This window comes from Colletotrichum jinshuiense, chromosome 2 (assembly GCF_051148585.1).
Source record: "Colletotrichum jinshuiense chromosome 2, complete sequence".
Classification (NCBI taxonomy): Eukaryota; Fungi; Ascomycota; class Sordariomycetes; order Glomerellales; family Glomerellaceae; genus Colletotrichum; species Colletotrichum jinshuiense.
The window spans coordinates 582,791-604,990 of record NC_139309.1 but is presented as its reverse complement, the minus strand read 5'-3'; the positions used below and the strand labels follow the sequence as shown (position 1 = coordinate 604,990).

Sequence of the window (22,200 nt, the reverse complement as noted above, 5' to 3'; positions counted from 1 at the left end):
AACCTTGCGCTGGACGCCGCACCACGTTCCTGTCTCGGGTCACCGTCCTTCTGCTTGCTGCTTCACACTTCGCCGTCGCCGTTCCTCCCAAACACGTCAATCCTTGAACGACACCTCGGGAGTCTGCATTGAAAGTCCCGCTCAAGGAACATTCCGAGCTGGGGTGCCATAATACGCACATCCACCCTCGCCACCCCTTGTCTTCTGCCCCCGGGCCCCTTACCAGCCTAGGCCATTCCATCACCCGATAATCCCCAATACATCCTTTAATATCCTCCACCGCGGGACTATAAGTAGTACAACTACTGCACCGGTCCGCACCTTGGTAATCCGCTCAAACACACAACCAATCCCCAAAGATATGGAACTCATGGAGCTCGTCGAGAACGAGCCTACCGCTCGCCCCTTCCAGTGCGACTGGCAGTCGTGCAACAAGGTGAGTTTGCGAGCAATTGGGCGTGCTCACTCGAGCCTCGCTCTCCAGACGGATCTAACATCGACTTCTTGCAGAGCTTCAACCGGAAGTCGGACTTGCAGAGACACTACCGCATCCACACGAACGAGCGTCCGTACTCTTGCACGACGCCGGGCTGTGGCAAGAGCTTCATCCAGAGGAGTGCTCTGACTGTCCACATCCGAACCCACACGGGAGAGAAGCCTCACCAATGCCAACACCTTGGCTGCGGAAAGCGATTCTCCGACGTATGATTCCCCTCACCACCGCCGTGCGCTGGCAACGTACTGACTTCAGCAGTCTTCGAGTTTGGCCAGGCATCGCCGCATCCACACGGGCAAACGCCCGTACAAGTGCGCCCATGATGGCTGTCTGAAGAGGTAGAATTCCGAACCACAGGTTTCCCCGTCGTTTTCTGAAGGGTTGACACTAACCCCTCCGAACAGCTTCTGCCGCAAGACCACCATGGTCAAGCACCAAAGGCGTTCCCACCAGCGCGGCCTCCACCCCAACGAGCTCCTGGACGACTGCACCTCGGACTCGGACAGCGGCGAGTCACCCTCGACACCGAAGCACGCCGGCATGCAATGGCCTCCCCAGGGCGTCATGGCGATGAACCACCACGGAATGGGCCACGGCCACGTCATGAGCCGAGCTGCGTCCTTTGCCGACTTTGGCCAGCACATGACCCAGTACCCGATGCAGCACCAGCAGCCACAGTACGGGGCCCACCGCCATAGCCTGTCTTCCGGCGGTGCCCACGAATTCCACGGCCAGCCAGTCCACGACCAGATGCTGCAGCGAACCGCCAGCATGCCTCAAGTCTCGTACTACGTGACCGAGCAGAACAACCCCGGGGTCGCCACCATGAACACCACCATGCCCCAACAGTACGGACAAGTACCTCGCCAGCAGCAGCAGCAGCAGCAGGTCGAGATTCCGTACTCTGCACCTGGTATGAACCAGTCCCTCCAAAGTAGCCCGAGCAGCTTCTCGGCGGCATCGGGTAGGAGCCCATCCACCCAGGAAGGGTTTTATACTCACCAGCCAACGCAAGCAGCCACGTACGCCTTGCATCATGCATCCCCCGTCATCGAGCAACAGCAGCAGCCGGGCATGGTCCCCTACGGCCACCAGCAGATGCAACAGCAGATCCACACCCCCCAACCGATCCCGACCCAGGCGCCCCAGCCTCCTCCCCAGCAGGTCAACCAGCACTACCCTTCCCCGACGCCCCAGGCACAGCCCGAGGAGTACTGGAACGGCGTCCCGTACCAGGCCCCGGTCGAGGTTGCCACGATCGGCCAGCTCCCGACCTACGGATCCGGCGTATACGACCCTTGGGGAGGTCCCAAGATCGAGTTCGAGGACCCGTCGATGCAATTGCCCTCCGCGCGGATCGAGAACATGTAAGAACCGCACCGCCACTCGACGATGGGCACTGCCACACCAATCCCTGTCTTCCGATACATAATCACCCTTTCCAACGGCGCCTGATCAAGGTGTTGTCTGTACCACTACGGGAAACCACGACGGCGATTTGATTTTTATATTCCCCCACCTCGTTGAATGCAAGAGAAGGAGATACCACGCGGGCTCCACAGAACCGAGCTGTCGACTGTTGAAAGAGAGCGATTCCCGGATGCCTATTGGCACAATGTACCCGGAAAGAAGAGCAGAAGAAAAAAAAGGGTCAGCAAATGTCGACCAACCCCAAAAGCATAATCATCGACGGGTCTTTGTACTCGTCGATTTGATTCCGCCTCGAAATCATTCCGAGGCTGTCTGCCTAAAGGCACCATTTTCCTTTGTCAACCACATATGATTACCCCCATCGACGTTTGAGTGTGCACATCTGGATTTTCTGGGATATATCATAGGAGGGTTCTCCTGTTGCTTTCGAGTTAATATTGTTTGCTTGTTTGTCCGGTTGGTTGTTGGGGACTCTGCTTTTTTCGGTGCTCGGATCGGCGGCGGTTTGCTGTCTTATTAATATTCTTTTTCCATATTTTTTTCACTCCTTCTCTCACGAGGATCCCTGGTTGACCACTGTCGGTCAACGCCTCGATGACACGATGCAAACGAAAGCATAACAACCGGAGCCGGGCGGGACAGAAGGGGAAGGAACTTGGCATGCTGGAAATCATTTTACGATATCCGATCATTGACGGCCCTTTACGACCTGGGAAAGGAGCAATAGGAAGGATGAGGCAACCGATAATGAGGATGGAAGGTGGGGGGGTTAAAGGGACTTGAGGGACGTCAGTCGATGCCTGATACACGAAAGGCTCGGCCGGGTTGGCAGCTTGATGTTTTTTTGTTTTTTTGGTTTGGGTTCGGCCCGGAAAACAAAACATTGCCTGTATCAACAACAGTACGAAGTCGACGATTTGTCTGGCGGCGGCGCATTCCCTAGAACAGAACATCTTCAGTGGGTTGGCGAAGGAAAACAACCACAAAAACAGGAAGAGGCGGTTAGTGAAGAGGAGGTAGTTGAAGGACGAAGGGGCGAAGAAAGGACCGTGTCTATATGTAATTTTAGTGTTCCCTGTATTGCGTTGGAATGCCGAGGGAAGCGAGAAGCAAAGGGATAGTTTTGGAACCGATACCTGCAGTCAGTTATGGAAAATAAAGACTCGTCAATCAAACCCGAAGATGCAAATGCCCCGTGTGACTGTGACTGCGCGGCTGCATCGCGGCTAAGATGATTGAGGCATGACGGGGAGAGCCGAGTTTAGCCTGTAACACGGGAGTGTGTAAGGTGTTGGTGAGAGCCAGGCAGTGAGAGCTGGACACGTCTGCATGCAGCACAAGCGCGAATGGGGGCCCCGTGTGGATGTTTTATTTGTTGGGTCTGTTAAATGAGGCTTTTGGCGACGGGCTTGGCGGTGGTTCCGGGAGATGCTGTGAATATTGCGCGGTGTTGCCGTCCAAGTTGTGCCGCTTGCTATGGTGCGCGGGAGAGCTCGAGGTCTTTCAGGCGAGTTGAGACGGTCGAGATCAAGGAGGGAAATTCGATGGCGGAAGATGGGGGCGAGAAGAAGTAGCAACTGAGAGCAAGCGGTCTTCCATGGGGTCGGAAATGAGGCTCCCGAGAAGCAACCCTCCCCCCCCCCCGCGAGATTGTGGAAGATAAGATTGAGGGCTTACGTGAGACTGGGGTAAGCCATTCTGCAGGCGTTGGACTCTGGTGAGAAAGCGATGAGAGCCGCCAGGGGGGTCACAGAGCCGAGAGAGGTCGAATGAGACTGGCGGCCGCCGGTTCGAAGGAGATGTAAAGTAAAGAGGTCACGGCCAAGAGACGATGTGAGCAAGAGTGAGAATCGAGAGAAGAATGGGGGGGGTTTTCTGTCAACGCGGGCGCGTAGTCATATCGAAGGGGCCCGGATGATCGATTGATCGGCGGCATTTGCCTGAATGCGGAGGAATGCATCCCATCCATTCCTCTCGACTCTTTTGGTGATGTTCTTGGGGGCGGCCCGGGGATGGATTGGGAAAGGGAAATTCTGTGATTGGTTGGAATATTGACCAATCAGACACCCGTTCTCCGACGTCTCAGAGACGTTACGCCGCGACGTAGATCGGATTGGGAGCTGACACTGCTGGAATTCGACACAAGAGAGATGGATGGGCTGGCACTAATAGATACCCAAAGCGGCCACTTGACGTGTCATTTCTATCACGACGCCGTCTGTACGATTTTCCAAGGTCCTCCTCTGAAGTTCAGACTCACTCTGGGTTGACGCAAGATTATTAACCAATGACACGAGGTCAAAGTACGCCCCCTGTCCACCTTCAATGGGCCTTGTCGTCATTCGCCGGAACGGTCCATCTTCATTCCCGGGGAGGTTCTAGAATCCACCCTCTCCGTCGACGTCACGTGGGGGCCTGTGCTTGTTCGCTCGCACTCTCTCTCTTCCCTCCCCGGTCGCGGCTCGGAACAGGGAAAATTTCGGAAGGCAGCACCGCCTGTCGTGGCCATTGAATAACGTCAACTAGCGCATCTCGCCTCAACGCATCCACATCCGTCGCCCGTCGCCTCTCAACAAGCCGATGAGTAATTGACGGCGAACCATGTCATCTTCACCACAAACACAACCACAACGTCGATAGTAGTTGAAGATCATCTTTTCTTGTTCTTTCCCGCTTCGGAAGGGCCCTGCTCCCTTTGCCGTGGTGCACGAATCCCTCCCCTTTCATCACTCCGCCAAAGGCGCCAGCAAACGATCGAAGTGTCCACTCTGACGACAGGCGCCTGAATCGACACCGCGCCCCTCCGGCCACCCCCAAAGGCATCATGGCCTTACGCCCAGCAGCGCTGGCGCTGAGCGCGACCAGCCCACTGCTCCGGCGGGCGGTGATGCAGCCCGCGACGATGCAATCCGTCTTCCGGCTCGCGGCCTCCGCCTCCGCCCGCCCGGCCGTCCCGTTCGCGAGGACCCTGGGTCTGGGACTCGCCCTCCAGCAACACCAACACCGGCTTTTCGGATCGAACCAAGGAATCTCCCGCAACCTCCTCGCCACGAGGGAGGCTGCGGCGAACAGGAACCCCGCCAGCGCGACCGCCCAGAACGCATTCTACCAGCTCCTCCTCAAGGCAAACATGCCCGCCATCGTCATCGAGCGCTACCAGTCCGGCCGATTCGCAAGGAACGAGGCGGTGGACCAGGCATACACGCAGGCCCTCGGAATGCAGAGCACCGCCGCCGTCGGAGGTCTCGGGGGCCACGACCACCTGCCCTCCGCGTTCGGCAACACCGGCGTCATTGGCGGCCAGGAGCTGGGCCAGCAGTCCCCGGGCAACCTGTCCCAGGCGCAGCTGCAGGCCGTTGGCCAGGCGCTGGCCGCGAGGTCGCGCGACTCCAACATGGCCACGGCCAAGGTCTCGGGCAACGGGCAGACGGGGCCGCTCCACGTCGTCGTCGACGAGTCGTTCGGCGGCGTCGTGTTCCGCTGGGTCAAGTTCGTCCTCTGGTTCTGTCTTTTCACGTATCTCAGCCTGGTCGTCGTCACGATGCTCGTCGAGGGCCTCAACCTCTTCAAGCGGCCCGGCGGCAAGGTGGACAGCGAGGCCAAGGCCGAGAACCAGACCACCCGGTTCGCGGACGTGCACGGCGCCGACGAGGCCAAGGACGAGCTTCAGGAGCTCGTCGACTTCCTGCGCAACCCCGACAAGTTCTCCACGCTCGGCGGCAAGCTCCCCAAAGGTATTCTGATGGTCGGACCCCCCGGTACCGGTAAAACCCTGTTGGCTCGCGCCGTTGCTGGCGAGGCCGGCGTCCCGTTCTTCTACATGTCTGGCAGCGAGTTCGACGAGGTCTACGTCGGCGTCGGCGCCAAGCGTGTCCGCGATCTCTTTGCCTCGGCCAAGTCCAAGTCTCCCGCCATCATCTTCATCGACGAGCTCGACGCCATCGGCGGACGCCGCAACACCCGGGATGCCGCCTACCACAAGCAGACGCTCAACCAGCTGTTGACGGAACTGGACGGATTCGAGCAGAACAGCGGCGTCGTCATCATCGCCGCGACCAACTTCCCCGAACTCCTCGACAAGGCTCTTACGCGACCTGGACGATTCGACCGTCACGTCACCGTCCCCCTCCCCGACGTCCGCGGCCGTATCGAGATTCTCAAGTACCATGCCAAGAAGATCAAGGCCGCCCCCGAAATCAACTTCGAGGCCATCGCCTCGAGCACCGGAGGTCTCTCCGGTGCCGAGCTGGAGAACATTGTCAACCAGGCCGCGGTCCGCGCGAGCAGACTCAAGGCCGCGGCCGTGAGCATGACGGATTTCGAGTGGGCCAAGGACAAGGTCATCATGGGTGCCGAGCGCAAGAGCATGATCATTGGCGAGAAGGAGAAGGAGATGACGGCCTACCACGAGGCCGGCCATGCCCTGGTCTCGTTCTTCAACGAGAGCGGACCCAACAAGCTGTACAAGGTCACCATTCTGCCCCGCGGCCAGAGCCTGGGACACACCGCGCACCTTCCGGAGATGGACAAGTACTCGTACACGACGAGAGACCTGAAGAGTCTCATTGAGACTTCCTTGGGTGGAAAGCTCGCCGAGGAGCTCGTCTATGGCACCGACAAGGTGACTACCGGTGTCTCAAGTGTAAGTTCTCCGCCACATGGGGTGGGTTGCATGGGCATTGCTGACATTATTTAGGACCTCGAGAACGCCACCAACTTGGCCTTCCAGATGGTTGCCCTCTACGGCATGTCTGCCAAGCTCGGCCCCGTCGAGTACGGCAAGCGCTACAACCAGCTCAGCGGAGAGACCAAGGCTGTGATCGAGTCGGAGGTGCAGCGGACTCTGACCGAGTCGTACGAGAACGTGCGCGTGCTTCTCACAACGAAGCGGAAGGAGCTCGACCTCCTGGCGAAGGCTCTCGTCGAGTACGAGACCCTGGACAAGAACGAGGTGGCGAAGGTCATCCGCGGCGAGAAGCTCCCCGACCGCGTCCCCATGCCCAAGGGGCCGATGAAGGTGCCGGCGAGCGCGGCCGCAAGTATCGGCCAGACGATACCGACGCCGTTCCCTCCTCCCCCGGGACCGGCCGAGGGCACTCCCACCCCGCCGCCGCCTCCGCCACCCGCCTCCGCGGAATCCGTAACCCCGGGACCGGATCAGAAGTCATGATCCGGAGGAGGTAGCTTTGGCGACCCCGCTGTGATTTAGAATACACATTCCCTTTTTTTTTACTTTTACGGTTAGCATGCAGGGGTGCGCAAGCCGAGTCGCGGCCGAGGACAGAGGCACTCGTATTGTCTTGTATCATTGCACCGGTACAGCATGGCAGGCGTTTCAGCGATTCGAAGAAGAACGTGCAAATTTATCTGCTTTGGACAAGGGGATGCGTGCAATCAAGGCAGGGACAGGCTTAGGTGGAGCCCAGTTTTGGGCAACATCGTTCGTCCCAAAATGAGGAAGGACGAGAGAGGTATTTACAGCCCACGCCGCGCACAAAAAAAACAACAACAAACAACTCTCCCCTCACCCGGGGCCTCGATACGCCTCGCGAATATGGCGTTGGCGTGGGGCATAGACCCGTCGGCTATTGGGTGTTTGGAGGGATATAAAGACTCCCAATAGGTCCGACCTCCCCGGACAAAGCGGCGACGGCAGAGGGTCCCCGCCCCCCTCGCATAGCGGCAGCAACTGGACTCGAGGAGTCGAGGTTAAACTGGAATTATTGTATTATTTCGTTTGTAGGAATATGTACCAGCTGCATAGCCCCGTACCGTAATCCGGCAACGTAATGTGTGTGTGTGTGTGTGTGTGTGTGTATGTGTGATGAATAACAAAATATACAAAAAGGAGACGAAAGAGCATATCTTTTTACTTACAATTTGCTCCCCGTCTTGTCGTCGGGGACGCCTGCCAGTCGTACCGGGAAGCTTGTTGGACATGGAACACGGTGATTCTTTCGGTAAATGCTGCGGACATGAATCATCTGCTGCGCTTTTCGGCGATGAGTCGGCCGTCTGCCAGTCGTGCCAACGGCCCGGCTTATCACCACCAAGGTCCGGCTCCGTGGAAACGGGGGGCTGGCGCGGGCAACGTGGGGGGCTGCGACTTCGGCGGGATAAGGGGGGGCAGCTTCGATGGCATCTGAATGGTTGGGATGACGCGATAGTGCGTGCGGAACCTGTCCAGGGGCGGTAGCGAAGCGGGGCACTGGGGGAGGGGGAGGAGGGTTTGTCATTCATCATGCAATGGAGGGGTAAAGTGACGGCGGTGGCCCGGCTGGCTGGTTGGAGGGGTCGGCCGTCGCTCGTGGAAGGGGGAGGAAAGGTTATTAGATAAATAGGCTCCTCCAGAGGGGGGTCGGAACATGTTTGAAAAGTTTCCCTCGTTGAGACAATCAATTGATTGAGAAAAGAAGACAATTTGACTCGGCCCTAGACATTCTGAACCTCGGATTCTGGGATTCTTATTTTTTTAATTCCGGTATTTCTGGTTCAATTTATTTTATTTATTTGGGTTGGTTAGACGTCGAGGAATAGAACATACCAAACCGACAAGATGACCAAGATCCTTCTTACTGGTGAGTGAGCACCTGCGTGCTATCCACGGCCATCGCCTCTCTCTCTCTCTCTCATCATACTCGTCTGGCGGGATCGACATGACCTGGTCATTTTACGACCAAAAAAAAGAGGAGGGAAACGAGGAAACCACGCCCCAATGAGATAGGATGGGATGAGATGAGATGAGAGACAATGGATACATCCATCATGAACAGAACCCCCCCTGACGTCTTCTTCTTCCCCCCCAAATAGGCGGCTCCGGCTTCATCGCCGCACACATCCTCGAGCAGCTCCTCGCCGGCGGCCACGACGTCGTCACGACGGTGCGCTCCGAGGACAAGGCGCAGAAGATCCGCGAGGCGCACAAGGGCCTCGACAGCGGGCGCCTGCAGGTCGCCATCGTGCCCGACATCGCGCGCGAGGACGCCTTCGACGAGGTCGTCAAGACGCCCGGCCTCGAGGCGGTGCTGCACACGGCCAGCCCGTTCCACTTCAAGTGGACCGACGCGCAGAAGGAGCTCATCGAGCCGGCCGTCATCGGCACCACGGCGATCCTCAAGGCGCTCAAGCGGGACGCGCCCGGCGTCCGGCGCGTCGTCGTGACGTCGTCGTTCGCGTCCATCATCGACGAGGCGACGGTCACGGACCCGGCCACCGTCTACTCGGAGAAGAGCTGGAACCCCGTCACGCTCGCCGACATCGGCCGCAGCCCCGCCACGGCGTACCGCGCGTCCAAGAAGCTGGCCGAGAAGGCCGCCTGGGACTTCGTCGCCGCCGAGAAGCCGGGCTTCGACCTGGTCACCGTGGCGCCGCCCATGGTGCTGGGCCCCGTCGTGCACCACTTCGCCGACCTCGGCAGCATCAACACGTCCAACGAGCGCGTCGTCGACCTGGTCCGCGGCAAGTGGCGCGACGCCATCGCCCCGACGGGCGCCGCGTACCTGTGGATCGACGTGCGGGACCTGGCGCGCGCCCACGTGCTGGCCCTGGAGCGGCCCGAGGCCGGCGGCAAGCGGCTGTTCACGACGGCCGGCTGGTTCAGCAACGCCGAGATCGCCGACGTCGTCCGGAGGAACTTCCCGGAGCTCGAGGGCCTGCCGGCCGAGGGCACCAAGGGCGGCGAGCGGCCGCCCAAGGACCAGCTGCACCAGTACGACGACAGCGAGACGGCCAAGGTCCTGGGCATCAAGTGGAGGACGCTCGAGGAGAGCATCACCGACCTGGTGAAGGACATCAAGACGTTTGGCGTCTGAGGCGGTCCGTTGTCTTGAGGAGGAGTCTAAATAGAAACGTCGAATATGAACTCAGTCCTCGGGTGTGACCACGAGGTTGTTTGCTTCCCAATGTCGGGCCCTGCACTTGAACTCCGTGACCGTGCCCCAGGCTACTCGGCCAATTGAGCAGGATAGATGTGTGAAGATGGTTGCCGTATAAGTTATTACTCATTACGACACCGGTTTTACAAAACGGAAACAGACATAGCGGGTGCAATTTCGACAAAGGGTCGGACATGTTTGAACGACGAGTTTGCGTGTTCGCAATTGGACGATAGACTGTATTTGACAAGGCTTCTTCGCTTTCGCCCTCGCTTTTTTGAGGGGAAGAGGCGGAGGCGCTGCGAGAGCTTGCAAACATATATATTGAGTGAGTGACGGAGCTGCAGCACAGTACGGTGGCCCGTGTCTGTGCTGGGCTTGCGATTGTCATAGCCAACGACGGTTCATGGTGACATATGACGAGCGGAGTGATTCACATGTGTTTACGTTTCAATTTGTTCGCATTATTGAGTGGGCGAAGGCGGCGTGTTGCAGCGGTGGCAGATGTGACATTGTTTAATGAGTTTGGTCACTGGGCTACAACCCAGTTACAATTTTGGCGATCTTCCTTCAACCTCAGCTGCGGCAAAGCTCAGATGTACAATTAATGGTCCAGCAAATTCATACTTTGACTATCTCAACCCCAGTTTCCTCGAAAAAACCACCGGTTCGAGGTTGGTGCCTGCGAACGACATCAAGCTCGGAGCTATCGGCGGCGGGACGGGATCGCCGCCGCTACCACGGGCCGCCGAACTCCCCGTCCCCCGCAAACCCGCGACGGCCCCACCAACAGAAAACAACCCCCCCGCCCGCCCGCCATGACGCCCACCCCAACCCTGAACAATCGAAACCCCTTAAAACAGCCGAACCGACTCTTTTCGACAGACGTCTCGCCCCATCCCGCCACATCTCCGCCAAAACAACCGTCCCGATGGCGAACTCAGGCATGCACTACGCCCACTGCGGCGCAAACGACGGCTGCAAGCTCGCCTTCCAGTCCTCCCTGCCGCTCACCGGCGCCGCCTCGGCCACGCAGTGCGTGCTCCTCATGCACGGCTTCAGCGGGTCCAGCGACTACTTCCACCGCAATTTTGATGCGCTGGTCTCCGGGGGCCTCTGGGTCGTCGCCCCGGACATGCGCGGCCACGGGAAGTCCGACCGCATGAAGGGCGGGTACCACGTCGCCCGCCTGGCGGCCGACCTCCACAACCTCGTCGCCCACCTGCGGCGCGCCGCCCCCGACGTGCGGATCGTGCCGGTGGGCTGCTCCATCGGCGCCGCCGTGCTCTGGACCTACGTCGAGCTGTTCGGCAACGCCGACTTCTCGGGCTTCGTCTTCGTCGACCAGGCGCCGCTGCAGGACCGCTCGTCGTTCGACGGCTGGGACGAGAGCTTGGCGCACACGGGCTGCTTCGACGAGGCGAGCATGCTCGCCGCGCAGCGCTTCTGGATCGACGACTCGGCGGCCGCCCACGTCGACCTCGTCGACGGGTGTCTGGGGTACCGCGCCAAGCCCGCCCCGTCGGACGACGTCCCGCCCGAGACGAGGAAGAAGGACGAGGACTTCTTCACGGGCATCAGCGCCCTGTGTGACCAGGCCTGGCTGGCGCGGCTGCTGGCCGACCACACGCGGTACGACCACCGCGAGGCCATCGAGATGATTAGCGTGCCCACGCTAGTCATGGCGGGGCGGCGGTCCGGGTGCTTCCCGCTGGAGGGCATGCTCGAGACGGTCAGGCGCGTGGAGAAGAACCGGCCCGGGCTGGCCGCGGCGTCCGTCTTTGAGTCTGGCCATTGGCTGTTCTACGAGGAGCCGGAGAGGTTCAACCGCGAGATTTCCGAGTTTGTGCACAAGTGCACCAAATGATGGTCTGGAATATGGTTAGAGAGCGGCCCCTTGATCGAGTCGACGAAGTCGCCGATCGACGCCGCCTGAAGGGTCGTAGAAGGAACAGTGACGAATAAAATAAATGACTACATCTTTACTGTCGTTGATGTTGGCGTGAGTGAGGTGCTGCTTGTATGCAACGGAGCAAATCATGCGCCACGTGCAATCACAGGAAACAAACAATGGTTATCTTGAACAATGCATCATCACATCATTTATACGATGTGGTCGAAAGCAGGGGGGTTGTCTTATTCAGCCTGACAATATCCCCGGGGGTTCATCAACATCGCTCTGGGTGCAGCCAACGACGGAAAGAAGCTGAACACCCGCACACCCGGCAATGATCTCGCCAGCCTTTTCGAGACTCGAGGCCACGGTACCATCTTTGGAAAGCACTTTAAATGTAATCCCTGTGAATTTCGATCCCATCCACCCCCGCTGGCAGCGTCGACGGTGCCGGAGGGCATTGAGGCTCAACGGTATTTCCGCTCGAGACAGTCGCTCCTCCGCCGGGCATGACGACCATTCTAGCTGCGACAGGGTGTTCTTTAGGTACTTATAAGTGAGATACGTAGGAGGCGAGGCGATTGACGCAGAACGACGCGCTCTGGCCGGCTGGTGCAGATGCCACACCAGGGTTGCAGTCGGCGTTGGGGGCGAAGAAGTGCTCCCGGTCGTGTTTGAATGGCGTGAAGTCAATCTTGATTACTTTGGCTTTTAAGTAGTGTTTCTATGCGTAGCTGGTCATGGGAACACCAATGCTATCTGTTTTTGTCGTTGTGACTAGGATGGTGGTGTGGAAATGATTTTATGGTTATTTAATTGCTATTGTTAAAGGTGATTGATTGTGTGAATATTATTTGAAATATTACCACACTGTCCGCTACAACCCGACTCGAATAAACGACTTATCCAAGATAAAACAACCCTAATTAAACGAAATACGTCATGTCTATCGGCTCCTAGTATCACGTCTCTCGTTATGTCGATGCAGTATTACTTGAGCCTGGTGATACCAGTTTACGCCTCACGGAACTTGCAACGATTCGGACCACGCGTTTTGCAACCAGCGAGCTTATCGACTGACCGAAATAAACGCCATTTCATCCAAGTCGCTTATAATATAACCAATGACAGTGCATTGCTTTCCTTTTGGGCCTGGTGATTCACATGGCTGCCGGTCAGATTCCCGGGGAAGGCCTAGGCCATGGCCCCGCCTGCTCCGAGACAGCGTGGGGTACCAACGGCGAAAGATTTTGGCGGGGTTGGCTCCCACGACGACACACGATTCTATTGTCGCATACATTCTCTTACACCGGCGTGTTGTATTGAACAGTGACGGATAGCACCACTACCCCCATCCTGAGCTGCCTCCGGCTTTGGTCTCCGTCGTCAATGTCAACCCCCGCACCTGATGCTCTACGGTCGCGTCGAGATCGTGTTGACCGTCGTTTCACGCCGCGATGCCCCGAATCCTCAACCAGGCAGGTGAGACAATCCTCTTTGGGACATTTGTGAAGAGTTTCCATGCGCAATTTGGCTGACACCAAGACAGCATGGTAAAGTTACCAGGATGCGCTACCTCTCGCCGATTTTGCTGACAAGTCTCCCAGCAACACCTGCCGCGTCCGTAAAGTCAAATGTAAGCCCCCGTCGCCAGAAAAAGCCCTTCATCTCACGCATGCCTAGGTGACGAAGGCGTGCCTGTTTGCCAGCGATGTTCAAAGGCGCAGCGATACTGCGACCGCACGACCCCGGCTGCGCAGTTCCACAACAAGACGCAAGAAAGTTTGACAGAGAATGACGGCACAGGTAAGTCAGGCGAGCTCAACCTCCGGCATTGGACTTACGCGGGTGCCAGCGACCGCGACGCCGGGACCCTTCCCCTCGCCGGCAGACCCCCGGAGAGCGCTCCAGAACCCGTCGATCGCGCGCTACTTCCATCACTACATCACAGACATCGCGCCGTGGTACGACCTCAGCGACAGGTTTACGACGTTCGGAACCAGCCTCCCCGAGATCTCCATGGAGAGCCCGCTGCCGTTCGCCGCCATCCTGGCGCTCTCCGCGGTGCACATGAGCCAGACGACGGCCCCCTCGGCGAGGGCGGCGGCCGAGTTCTACCACGGACACTGCGTGCGGTTGCTGATAGACCTGACGGCAGACGACTACGACGAGGGGAAAACGCAAGAGTTGGCGCTGGCCTCGGTGTGCCTTTTGCGCTCGTACGAGATTCTCAGCGGTGCGCTCTCCATCTTTCCCTCGAGGCCCCCATTGAAGCTTACCATGCACAGAGGAGGTTGACCCGAACAGGCACCTCCAGGGGGCGTACTCCCTTGCCGCGTACCGGAACCCTCTCACGGACTACCTCGGGTCTGGCCTCAGAGCCGCCGGGTTCTGGAACTACCTGCGCGAGGACATCACATTCAGCCTGTTCCGGCAGTGCCCGCTCAAGATAGATCTGGACCAGATGCCCCTGCCGACGCGGCACGACACACGAGGACTATCTAAACACGGTGTCGCTCATCCTGGGCCGCATCATCAACGCGTGTTTCGCGGCCGCCGTCACCGACGAGACATGGGCGTTTCTCTACGACATGCTGCGCGACTGGTCCTCCAGTCTACCAAGCCGCTTCGGACCATTCTCAACGGCGGAACGCGGCCTCGGCCTCGCCCTGCCTTCCATATGGATGCTCCGAGACTGCCACGGTAAGGGCCGGACCCACGAGACCCCGGGGTGACAAGCAGCTGAAGGGGCGTCTTAGCGGCGGCGGCGCACTACCAGCTTGTCTCGACGACGATACTGTGCATCCACGCGACGCGGGAACGCGTGGCCGACCTCCATGCGCTGCTGCGCGACCGCGGCCAGACCGGGGACACGAGGGAGGACGCGCTCGAGAAGCTCGCGCTCGACGTCTGTGGCGTGGCCTTCACCGCCAACGCGCCCGCGGTCCTGGTCAACGCCTTCGGCCCAATCGCATTCTGTAAGTCTTGCCAGTTCGAGCCCGAACCGCCTCCCCCCCACCGCTAGGAGTCATTTTACTCAGCCAGCAAACCAACGCAGGTGCGAGGTTTATCCGCGCAGAGGCATCGCAGCAAGAGCTGGTCCGGCGTCTCACGGCGTGCAAGCGGACCATCGGGTGGCCGGTGCAGAGGCTCGTGGCGGGCCTGGAGGCCGAGTGGGGGAGATTACCCCAACCGGCTGCGGGCGACGGCGAATGAGGTGTGGTCGAGTAAGCCACCGGTGGAGGCCTGGGGGAGCTTAATTCGTTTCTCGAGAAGGGGGGTGCGAGATGGGCGAGCTTGGTTTGGTAACGTATCCCGAGCTCGGGTTTGGAGGTTTGGAGAGATGGAGGGGTTGTCACCAAACCCGAGCTCGGCATTGGGGTAAACCTCACCTCCTCAATCGCAGTTATATATATGCGCGTGAGAGAGAGAGAATCTCACCAAACCCCTCATCATGACAAACTCCCTCTTCGCCCCTGCAGCAGCGACTTCCCCGGCTCGTCACCAGTCCAGACCATGAAGACCGTCTCATCAGCTACGGCCCTGCTGCTGCGCCAGCGGCCCCTACTACCCACCACCACCCACCGCACGCGCCGGGCCCTGGCCTCACTTACACGCCAGCCCCAGCAGACGCACCCGGCCGTCGTCCGCCCCTCGGAGGCGGAAATCCGCGCCGGCGCCCTCGACGCCCGCAACCTCGAGCTCGCCGTCCGCCACCTCCACTCGGACGGCCTCGTCGTGGTCGAGGACGCCGTCCCGCACGGGGACCTGGACGCCCTCAACGAGAAGATGGTCGAGGACGCGCGCCACCTCCAGTCGCTCGGCGAGGAGGGGCCCTTCAACTACAACCTGGGCAACCTGCAGCAGGACCCGCCCCCGGTGGCCGAGTACTTTTACAAGTCCATCTTTGCAAGTATGAGCCCCTGCGTGTCTCCCCTCCCAATAGCAACAACAAAAGAAGAAAAAAGTAGATATGAAAAAAAAAAAAAAAGAAGACAAGTTGAAAAACACGGACTTCATTCTGATGGTCACTAACACGAGAGGCGCACGAACAAAGACCCGATCGCCACGCAGATCACCTCGTCCGTCCTCGGGCCCCGCCCCAGATGGACCTTCTGCTCCGCCAACTCGGCCATGCCGCCGGCGTCCGCGTCCTCCCCGCCCCGGCGCCAGCCCGTGCACTCGGACGCCGACTTCGCGCACCCGCCGCACCCGTTCGCCGTGGTCGTCAACGTGCCCCTCGTGGCCATGACGCCCGCCAACGGCTCGACCGAGGTGTGGCTCGGCACGCACGCGACGGCCGACGGCGCGTCGGCCCAGGAGGGCGCCCACGGCGACCGGGCCAGCGGGCGCATCCGGCCGGACCTCCTCGCGGCGCGGCGCGCCGTCCGCCCGCCGTCCCAGCCCGCCGTCGCGAAGGGCAGCCTCGTCCTGCGCGACCTGCGCCTGTGGCACGCCGGCATGCCCAACCGGACGCCCGACGCGCGCGTCATGCTGGCCATGATCCACTTCGCCGCCTGGTACCGCAACCCCATGCGCCTGCGCCTCGCCGACGACGTGCGGCCCCTCCTCGCCGGCCTGGCGACCCGCCTCGACGTCCCCGTCGACTGGGTCGGCCGCGACGAGGCCCTGGGGACCTACCTGGGGCGCGGGTTCGGCAACAGCTACGACTTTGACCAGGAGAAGTGAGGGGTGGGGGGTCTTTGGTTTGTGTGTGTGTGACCGAGTGGGAGCCGGCAACTCCTCGTCATGTTTGCAGGGTCTTCAACGAGCTGGCTTTTCTTCCCCTTGTATCTGGGATCTGTGTTGGTCGAGTTACCCTGTTTGCTTCTGGACTAGACGCCAGGTTCCAAGACTCGCGCAGCCAGTCAGTAACCCGATTCCAACAGACCCGCATCAAGCACTTCTTCACCCACACCCTCAAGGGAAAAAACATACAGGCAGCAGCGATGACTCTTTCGTTTCATTGCGATCTGGAAAGCTAATAACAAATACAGACCCTGGTTAAAGGTTTCGTGCACTTTTCCCCCTTCCTGCCCTGGTCCCTCTCCCCCCAGTCGCCCCCCACCCTGCTTCCGCCCCGAGAGGTATATCCATTCAGGAATAACAGTCAACGTGAAGAAAATAATTCCAAGAGTGTACCAAGTGAGCAGTCCGTTAGTGGTCAATGTCCCTTTCTTGGTCTCCCAGTGAAAACCCCAGACCCGAAAATGTGCGAGACCGGGGTTGACTGAGATACACACACCGATGTATTACGGGAGGGTCGAGGAGGGGGGAGCAGGGGGTTCCGAAAGCAAAAGACAAAGAAAACATGGTATAGTGGCTCCCAGGCGAGCCCACCCCGGCCTGCCTGCCTGTCTGCCTGGCTGATGACGATGACGAGAGAAAAACTACACGGGTGCTTTTTTTCCGCGCCGAAAATAGCAAAAAAACAAAACAAAAAAAGGCAGCGGTTATTAGTCGGGAAAGCTGAGAGAAGGGGGTATAGTAGGAAAATCCCGCGGTCGCCCGAACCTCGCGTCTTTCTGTCTGCGAGAGGAAAAACACACAAACACGCACAAAGGAAAAAACCCCCCCGGAGCCGTGCCATCCCGTTGACCCGATCAAGGAGAAGAAATAATAGTAGAATATTCGTTGGGGGGGGGGCGGCCCGGCCTTTCGGCCTCGCCAGAGCCCCGCGACCAAGTCCGTCAGGTGCCAGCCGACGAAGGATACCGGAACAGATGAAATGGTGCAAAACACCCCGGCGGGAACCGCTCAGAAGAAACTCGGCTTCGTGAGGACGCGGTACTCGACGTAGTCCTCCCCGTCGATGCTGATGATGGTGCCCTGGGACACGAGCTTGCCGACGAAAGGCCCGTTCGTCTTGCGCTCGTACTTGATGCCGCCGTAGAACTTGGTCTCCTCGCCCCCGACCTTGCTGCGGTGCTCCTCCTGGCTGGCCCAGACCTTGTTGAGGCGCTGCATCTCGTCGCGCTCGTGGAACAGGCTGCTCATGCGGGGGCCGTTGCCGTTGCCGTTCCCGTTCCCGTTGCCGTTGGCGATGGGCATGTTGGGGATGCCCTGCGGCGGCATTTGCGGCGGGGGGAGGTTGGCGGCGGCGGCGGCGTTGGCGGCCTCGCGGTCGGCGGCGAAGCGCTCGGTGCGCATCTGCGCGGCCTCGATGCGGGCGATCTCGCGGCGGGCGCTGGCGTCGATCTTGTTCTGGGCGGCCACGGGGGTGCGGGACGACTGCCTGATCTCCAGGTCGGGGAGGGAATGGCGGATGCCTCGGGTCTCGGTTCTACGGCTCTGGCGCAGTTCCGGATTCGCCTCGGCCTTCGTGTCGAGCGAGTCGACGTCCTCGGGCTGCGGGACGATGAGGGGCGGGGGGGCCATGTTCTGCAGGCCGGGCTTGAAGCCCTGGGCCACGCGGCGCTGGGCCTCGTACACGGCCTGCGTCTCGTTGTTGATGCGGTCCTCGGGGTTCTCGCCCGCGTCGATCTGGTGCTGGCGGACGCGGCAGTACTCCTTGACCTCGGCGCGGGACAGGCTCTTGAGGTGGGCCTCGAGCTCGACCTCCTCCCAGTGGATCCACAGGGCGCCCGCGCCGACGGGGAAGTTGCCGTCGACGAAGCGCTTGTCGCGGGTCTCCCGCGCCACCTTGACGCGGAACATGTCGTTCTGGCCCAGGATACCGTAGACGGCGTGCCGGTTCACGGCCTCGGGCTCGCTGGAGCCCTTCCAGTAGCCCACGACGATGCGCGTGGGCCGGGTGCCGAGCAGGGGGTCGAACTGGGGCGTCGGGGCGATCTCGCGCGTCGGCTGCGTCTGCACGGGGCCCCCGCTGATGGTGCCGATGCCGCTGCCGGTGCGGCGGCGCTTGGAGTCCGGCCGCGCCGGCATTGTGGCGTGGTCGGGGATCACGGCGCCGTAGGCGATGGCCGGGGCGACGACGTTTTCGGGGGGAGGGTTCTCCTCGACGCGGCGGATCGCGTCCTTGGCGGCCGCCAGCTCCGCGGCGGTCCTCGACTCGTCCGACTCCTCGACGGCGTCGGTCCGCAGCTTGACGTACTCCTTGACCTGGTGGTGGTCCATGCCGACGAGGTGGTCGGCGAAGACGACCCGCTCAAAGGTCACCCAGCTGCCGCCCGGGCCGGGCGGGAGGGGGTAGTCGGCGCTCGAGACCGCGTCGCCGAACCGAGTGTTCTGTTGGATACGGGTGCGGAGGCGGTCGCGGACGTCGATGAAGCCGATGACGGCATGCTTGCCCTTGACGTCGGGGACGGGCGAGTCCCGCCAGTAGCCGAGGATGACGCCCTTGACACCGCCGAGACCGTGCCTCCGGGCCGGCTTGGTGCTCCGCGGCGTGCCCTCCTTCTCCGACACCAGGCTGCTCTCCATCTTGTCTTCGCTCAGGTCGTTGAAGACGGATGCCCGCTTCCGCTTGGGGTAATGTGAGATGACCGGCTCATCCTCGACGTCGGCCATGTTCTCATCCTCGACGTCAGAAACAACACGGAGCGGTGATGACTTGGGAACACCATTGCGGTTACCAACAACTATCTCATCTTCCAGGGCGCGGTCATTGCTCCCCGAGACGGGGCTCAGGTTTTCGGGCGGAGGGCTCAAGTCATCGTCGTTGGCGGTGTCCTCGTCCTCCAGCGAGGGCGGCTTGACGCCGTTGGTGCTGGGCCTATGATTGCTGGTCAGTACAGCCCGGACGCGAGTGAACGATGTGCATGCGACCCCGAAGCGTTTCACAGAGGACTTTCTTTAGTCAACCCAACAGCGAGCCGCACTTGCGCTGCAGATGCATCCAGGGTAGAATGGCCCCATTTCAAGCATGGGGGCCCAGCGCAATGCTACCCCAGGCCGGCCGGGCAAAATGACGTCGGCCTGGGGCCGCAGACATGAGGCGAAAAGAATAATACAGGACAACCCGCGAGGACCCTGAGGTGCGAGACCGACAAAAACCTCGAGTTGTGCAGGGGGGTGCGAGGCCGTGGTGTGTTGTAAACCAGGGCACGCATACATGATTCGGCCAGGCCGTCACTAACTCGGCAAGCGGCTCTCGGCAAGTCGCCAGTTGCGCACTTTTCCTAGCCAAGGGAAACGCACAGCACGAGAGAGCCTCGTCGAAAACACCTCGGGGCCGTGCATCGCGAATGAAGAATCCAAGCAACTACCGGTCGACGCGGGGGAGGGGCGCCCATGTGCCCCAGACGGTTCAGTAAATCCCAACGCACCTTTCCTGCTTGACTTGGACCGGGGGCGACTCCGGGGTCGTGCCCTTATCACGCGAAGCTCGTGCGGCTGGCATCGCGGAAGAGTCGCGGGGTGTTGGAGAGGCGGCACCGAGGGCGTGCGCGGCCAAGAGGGTTGAACTGAATGCGATCAGGCTGAGGTAGCCCAGAGAGGGTTGAGAGAGGTTCACGCTTGTGGTGGGGATCAAGGAGTTGAAAGGGATGTGGCAACTCGAGTTGACTCGAGTTGTAGTTGAATCAAGGGAGGGGGGGCCGTGCTGGCAAAGAGGAACGGTGAGGTGGGTTTGGCAGCCTAACCTAGCGGCCAAAACTAGACAGGCCAAAGGAGCGAAGGAATCTGCAAGGAAAGTAGTTGCTGCTAGGCGCCACGACACTAGGCCAGGGGAGCAGAGGATGAAGGCGGGCGGGCAGAGGTGGTGATGGATCGCGGGCGGATGCGGACCAGCGTATGACTTCACCGCTGGTCATAGCGCCCGTCTGCCACAGGGGCAAATAAGAAAGAGCAACAAGAGACAACTCGAATGCGGGCGGGAGAGGCGAGGAAGAGGCCAGAGGGGAAAGGGAAGGGGGGGAGAAGAGCAGAGAAGAAGAAAAAAGGCAACTTACTCAGTTTTGGGAGTTTCGGCATCGACAACCGGGGTTTGCTGTTTGGGTTCCGAGGGCGCAACCGACGGCTGCTTGGTTTCGACCTCGGTGGTCTCCATGGCGGCCAGTCTCTCTTTGGAGGGTGGGGGTTGCAATGGGCAGAGTAAGAGTGAGTTGAGCTGAATTTGCGGCGGTGGTGTGGGCGGCGGCGGCAATTAATCGAGGTAGAGCCCGAGTTGGCAGGGGGCAAGCGATGGAAACTCGCAGTTCAAGCCGGCTCTTTGGATGAAAAGGGCGAGGAAGGCGATGGCAAGGGAAACGGGCGGGCGATGCGTTGGCGATTGAGATGGGTTGTGTAGTTGTAAGAAGACAAGAGGCAGGGGGGGGGATTGGTGGTTTTGGTGAATGGAATGACGGCTGCCACTGTCGGAGGACGCGGTGCGTGTTTGAGGCCAAGATTTGAATGCGACGGGGGGAAGTGGAGACGCAGGTGTGTGTAAAAGACAAGGCAAGGCAGGCAAGGTAAAGTGAGGTAACGCGAGGTAGAGCGAGGTGAGGTATGCAATTCAGCTATGCCGTTTCCTGCAATTATTACGTCCCGTCCACAGCAAAAAGCTAGTCCCGGGCGGCGGGATCCCAGTCCCAGCGCGAGTTCTAGTCCAGGAGACGTCGAGGTTGAGGTACCTCGGGCCTATGTCCCAAAGCACGGACGCTGACAGCGGAATGGCGTGGCAAACAGGCTTCAGCGCGGGTTAAACGAGATGAAGGCGCCTTTAGCGGAGGGAACTGCCGTGTCTGACGGGCGGGCAAACCAGTTTTTGAACGATGGGAGTCAACGAGGTGCGAGTTGAAAGAGTTGGGTCGCGGTTGTGTGTGTGTGAGAGGGAAGAAAACGACGGGACCGGGGGGAACCGTGTGCGAGACCCGTAAAGCGAGGTTGTTGCGTGCGGGCGGCTCGACGTAGTGTAGTGTGTAGTGTGTAGTGTAGTGTATGTAGGTTGGCCTGGTTGTGGCCTGGCCAATTGGTTACAGTCACAGGTCACAGTCTGTCTGTCCGTCTTGTCTGGGTTGCGTTGACGTGTTGTTTGGGAATTTGGAAGGGGGGGCGTGTTGGATGAAAAGGGTTGGGGAAGGGGGTGAGGGAAACAAACGATTGGGATAGGAATGAGATGCGATGGGATGCGATGGGATGGGGGAAAAGCCCGAGAGTTTACAGAGCAAGCGGGAGGATTTTTTTTTTTTTTTTTTTTTTTCACAGAGTGGGCGAGAGCGCCATTGGGAGAGAGGAGAGAGAGAGAGGAGAGGAGAGAGGGGAGGAGGAGAGGAGGAGAGGAGGATAAGGGTGAGAGAGACAGGTTTTAGTTTCCCAAGGGAGAAGAGACCAACCAGAGTTGCGACTGAGATTTTTCGATTTCGGGGGTGGTTCCAGTTTAAGGTAAGCTAGGTAGATGTTCGTAGTCAGTCAGAGAGTGAGAGAGAGTGTGTGGGAGAGTCCAATGGACGAGCAAAGGTAAAAGGTACCTATCTATCCGTACCTACCTGCCTACCTGCCTACCTACCTCCTCCTACCTTGCTCAACCCATGGCCCATGGTTGATTTGGGCGGTGGATCATGGGTAAGGTACGGACGAATAAGGTAACTACTGCTCGCCCAAGCTAGGGCCAGCCAATTTAC

The 22,200-nt window shown here is 59.8% G+C and overlaps 7 protein-coding genes across 7 annotated transcripts; 6 read left to right on the top strand and 1 right to left on the bottom strand.

Moving 5' to 3' along the window:
- Window positions 1–361: 361 nt before the first annotated feature.
- On the top strand, window positions 362–1,867 carry EsH8_II_000171 (C2H2-type zinc finger protein; the record flags this gene model as incomplete). The annotated part of the gene is made up of 5 exons (XM_083263469.1): window positions 362–436; window positions 511–702; window positions 755–834; window positions 901–1,460; window positions 1,515–1,867. 5 exons carry the CDS (start codon window positions 362–364, stop codon window positions 1,865–1,867), a joined length of 1,260 nt encoding a protein of 419 aa, XP_083120791.1.
- A 2,884-nt stretch (window positions 1,868–4,751) lies between these two features.
- On the top strand, window positions 4,752–7,097 carry EsH8_II_000170 (P-loop containing nucleoside triphosphate hydrolase protein; the record flags this gene model as incomplete). The annotated part of the gene is made up of 2 exons (XM_083263468.1): window positions 4,752–6,569; window positions 6,624–7,097. The coding sequence occupies 2 exons, from the start codon at window positions 4,752–4,754 to the stop codon at window positions 7,095–7,097; spliced, it is 2,292 nt and encodes a 763-aa protein (XP_083120790.1).
- A 1,386-nt stretch (window positions 7,098–8,483) lies between these two features.
- Window positions 8,484–9,738, top strand: EsH8_II_000169 (SDR family oxidoreductase; the record flags this gene model as incomplete). Its single annotated transcript, XM_083263467.1, has 2 exons — window positions 8,484–8,505; window positions 8,738–9,738. 2 exons carry the CDS (start codon window positions 8,484–8,486, stop codon window positions 9,736–9,738), a joined length of 1,023 nt encoding a protein of 340 aa, XP_083120789.1.
- A 994-nt stretch (window positions 9,739–10,732) lies between these two features.
- EsH8_II_000168 (Alpha/Beta hydrolase protein) lies at window positions 10,733–11,668 on the top strand (the record flags this gene model as incomplete). The annotated part of the gene is made up of 1 exon (XM_083263466.1): window positions 10,733–11,668. One exon carries the CDS (start codon window positions 10,733–10,735, stop codon window positions 11,666–11,668), a length of 936 nt encoding a protein of 311 aa, XP_083120788.1.
- Window positions 11,669–13,103: 1,435 nt separating this feature from the next.
- EsH8_II_000167 (Zn(II)2Cys6 transcription factor domain-containing protein) lies at window positions 13,104–14,911 on the top strand (the record flags this gene model as incomplete). Its single annotated transcript, XM_083263465.1, has 8 exons — window positions 13,104–13,177; window positions 13,255–13,331; window positions 13,379–13,501; window positions 13,551–13,931; window positions 13,984–14,131; window positions 14,160–14,398; window positions 14,455–14,673; window positions 14,754–14,911. The coding sequence occupies 8 exons, from the start codon at window positions 13,104–13,106 to the stop codon at window positions 14,909–14,911; spliced, it is 1,419 nt and encodes a 472-aa protein (XP_083120787.1).
- Window positions 14,912–15,109: 198 nt separating this feature from the next.
- On the top strand, window positions 15,110–16,384 carry EsH8_II_000166 (phytanoyl-CoA dioxygenase family protein; the record flags this gene model as incomplete). Its single annotated transcript, XM_083263464.1, has 2 exons — window positions 15,110–15,608; window positions 15,753–16,384. 2 exons carry the CDS (start codon window positions 15,110–15,112, stop codon window positions 16,382–16,384), a joined length of 1,131 nt encoding a protein of 376 aa, XP_083120786.1.
- A 1,068-nt stretch (window positions 16,385–17,452) lies between these two features.
- On the bottom strand, window positions 17,453–20,645 carry EsH8_II_000165 (uncharacterized protein; the record flags this gene model as incomplete). Its single annotated transcript, XM_083263463.1, has 3 exons — window positions 17,453–19,370; window positions 19,924–20,061; window positions 20,548–20,645. 3 exons carry the CDS (start codon window positions 20,643–20,645, stop codon window positions 17,453–17,455), a joined length of 2,154 nt encoding a protein of 717 aa, XP_083120785.1.
- Between the last annotated feature and the right edge of the window lie 1,555 nt (window positions 20,646–22,200).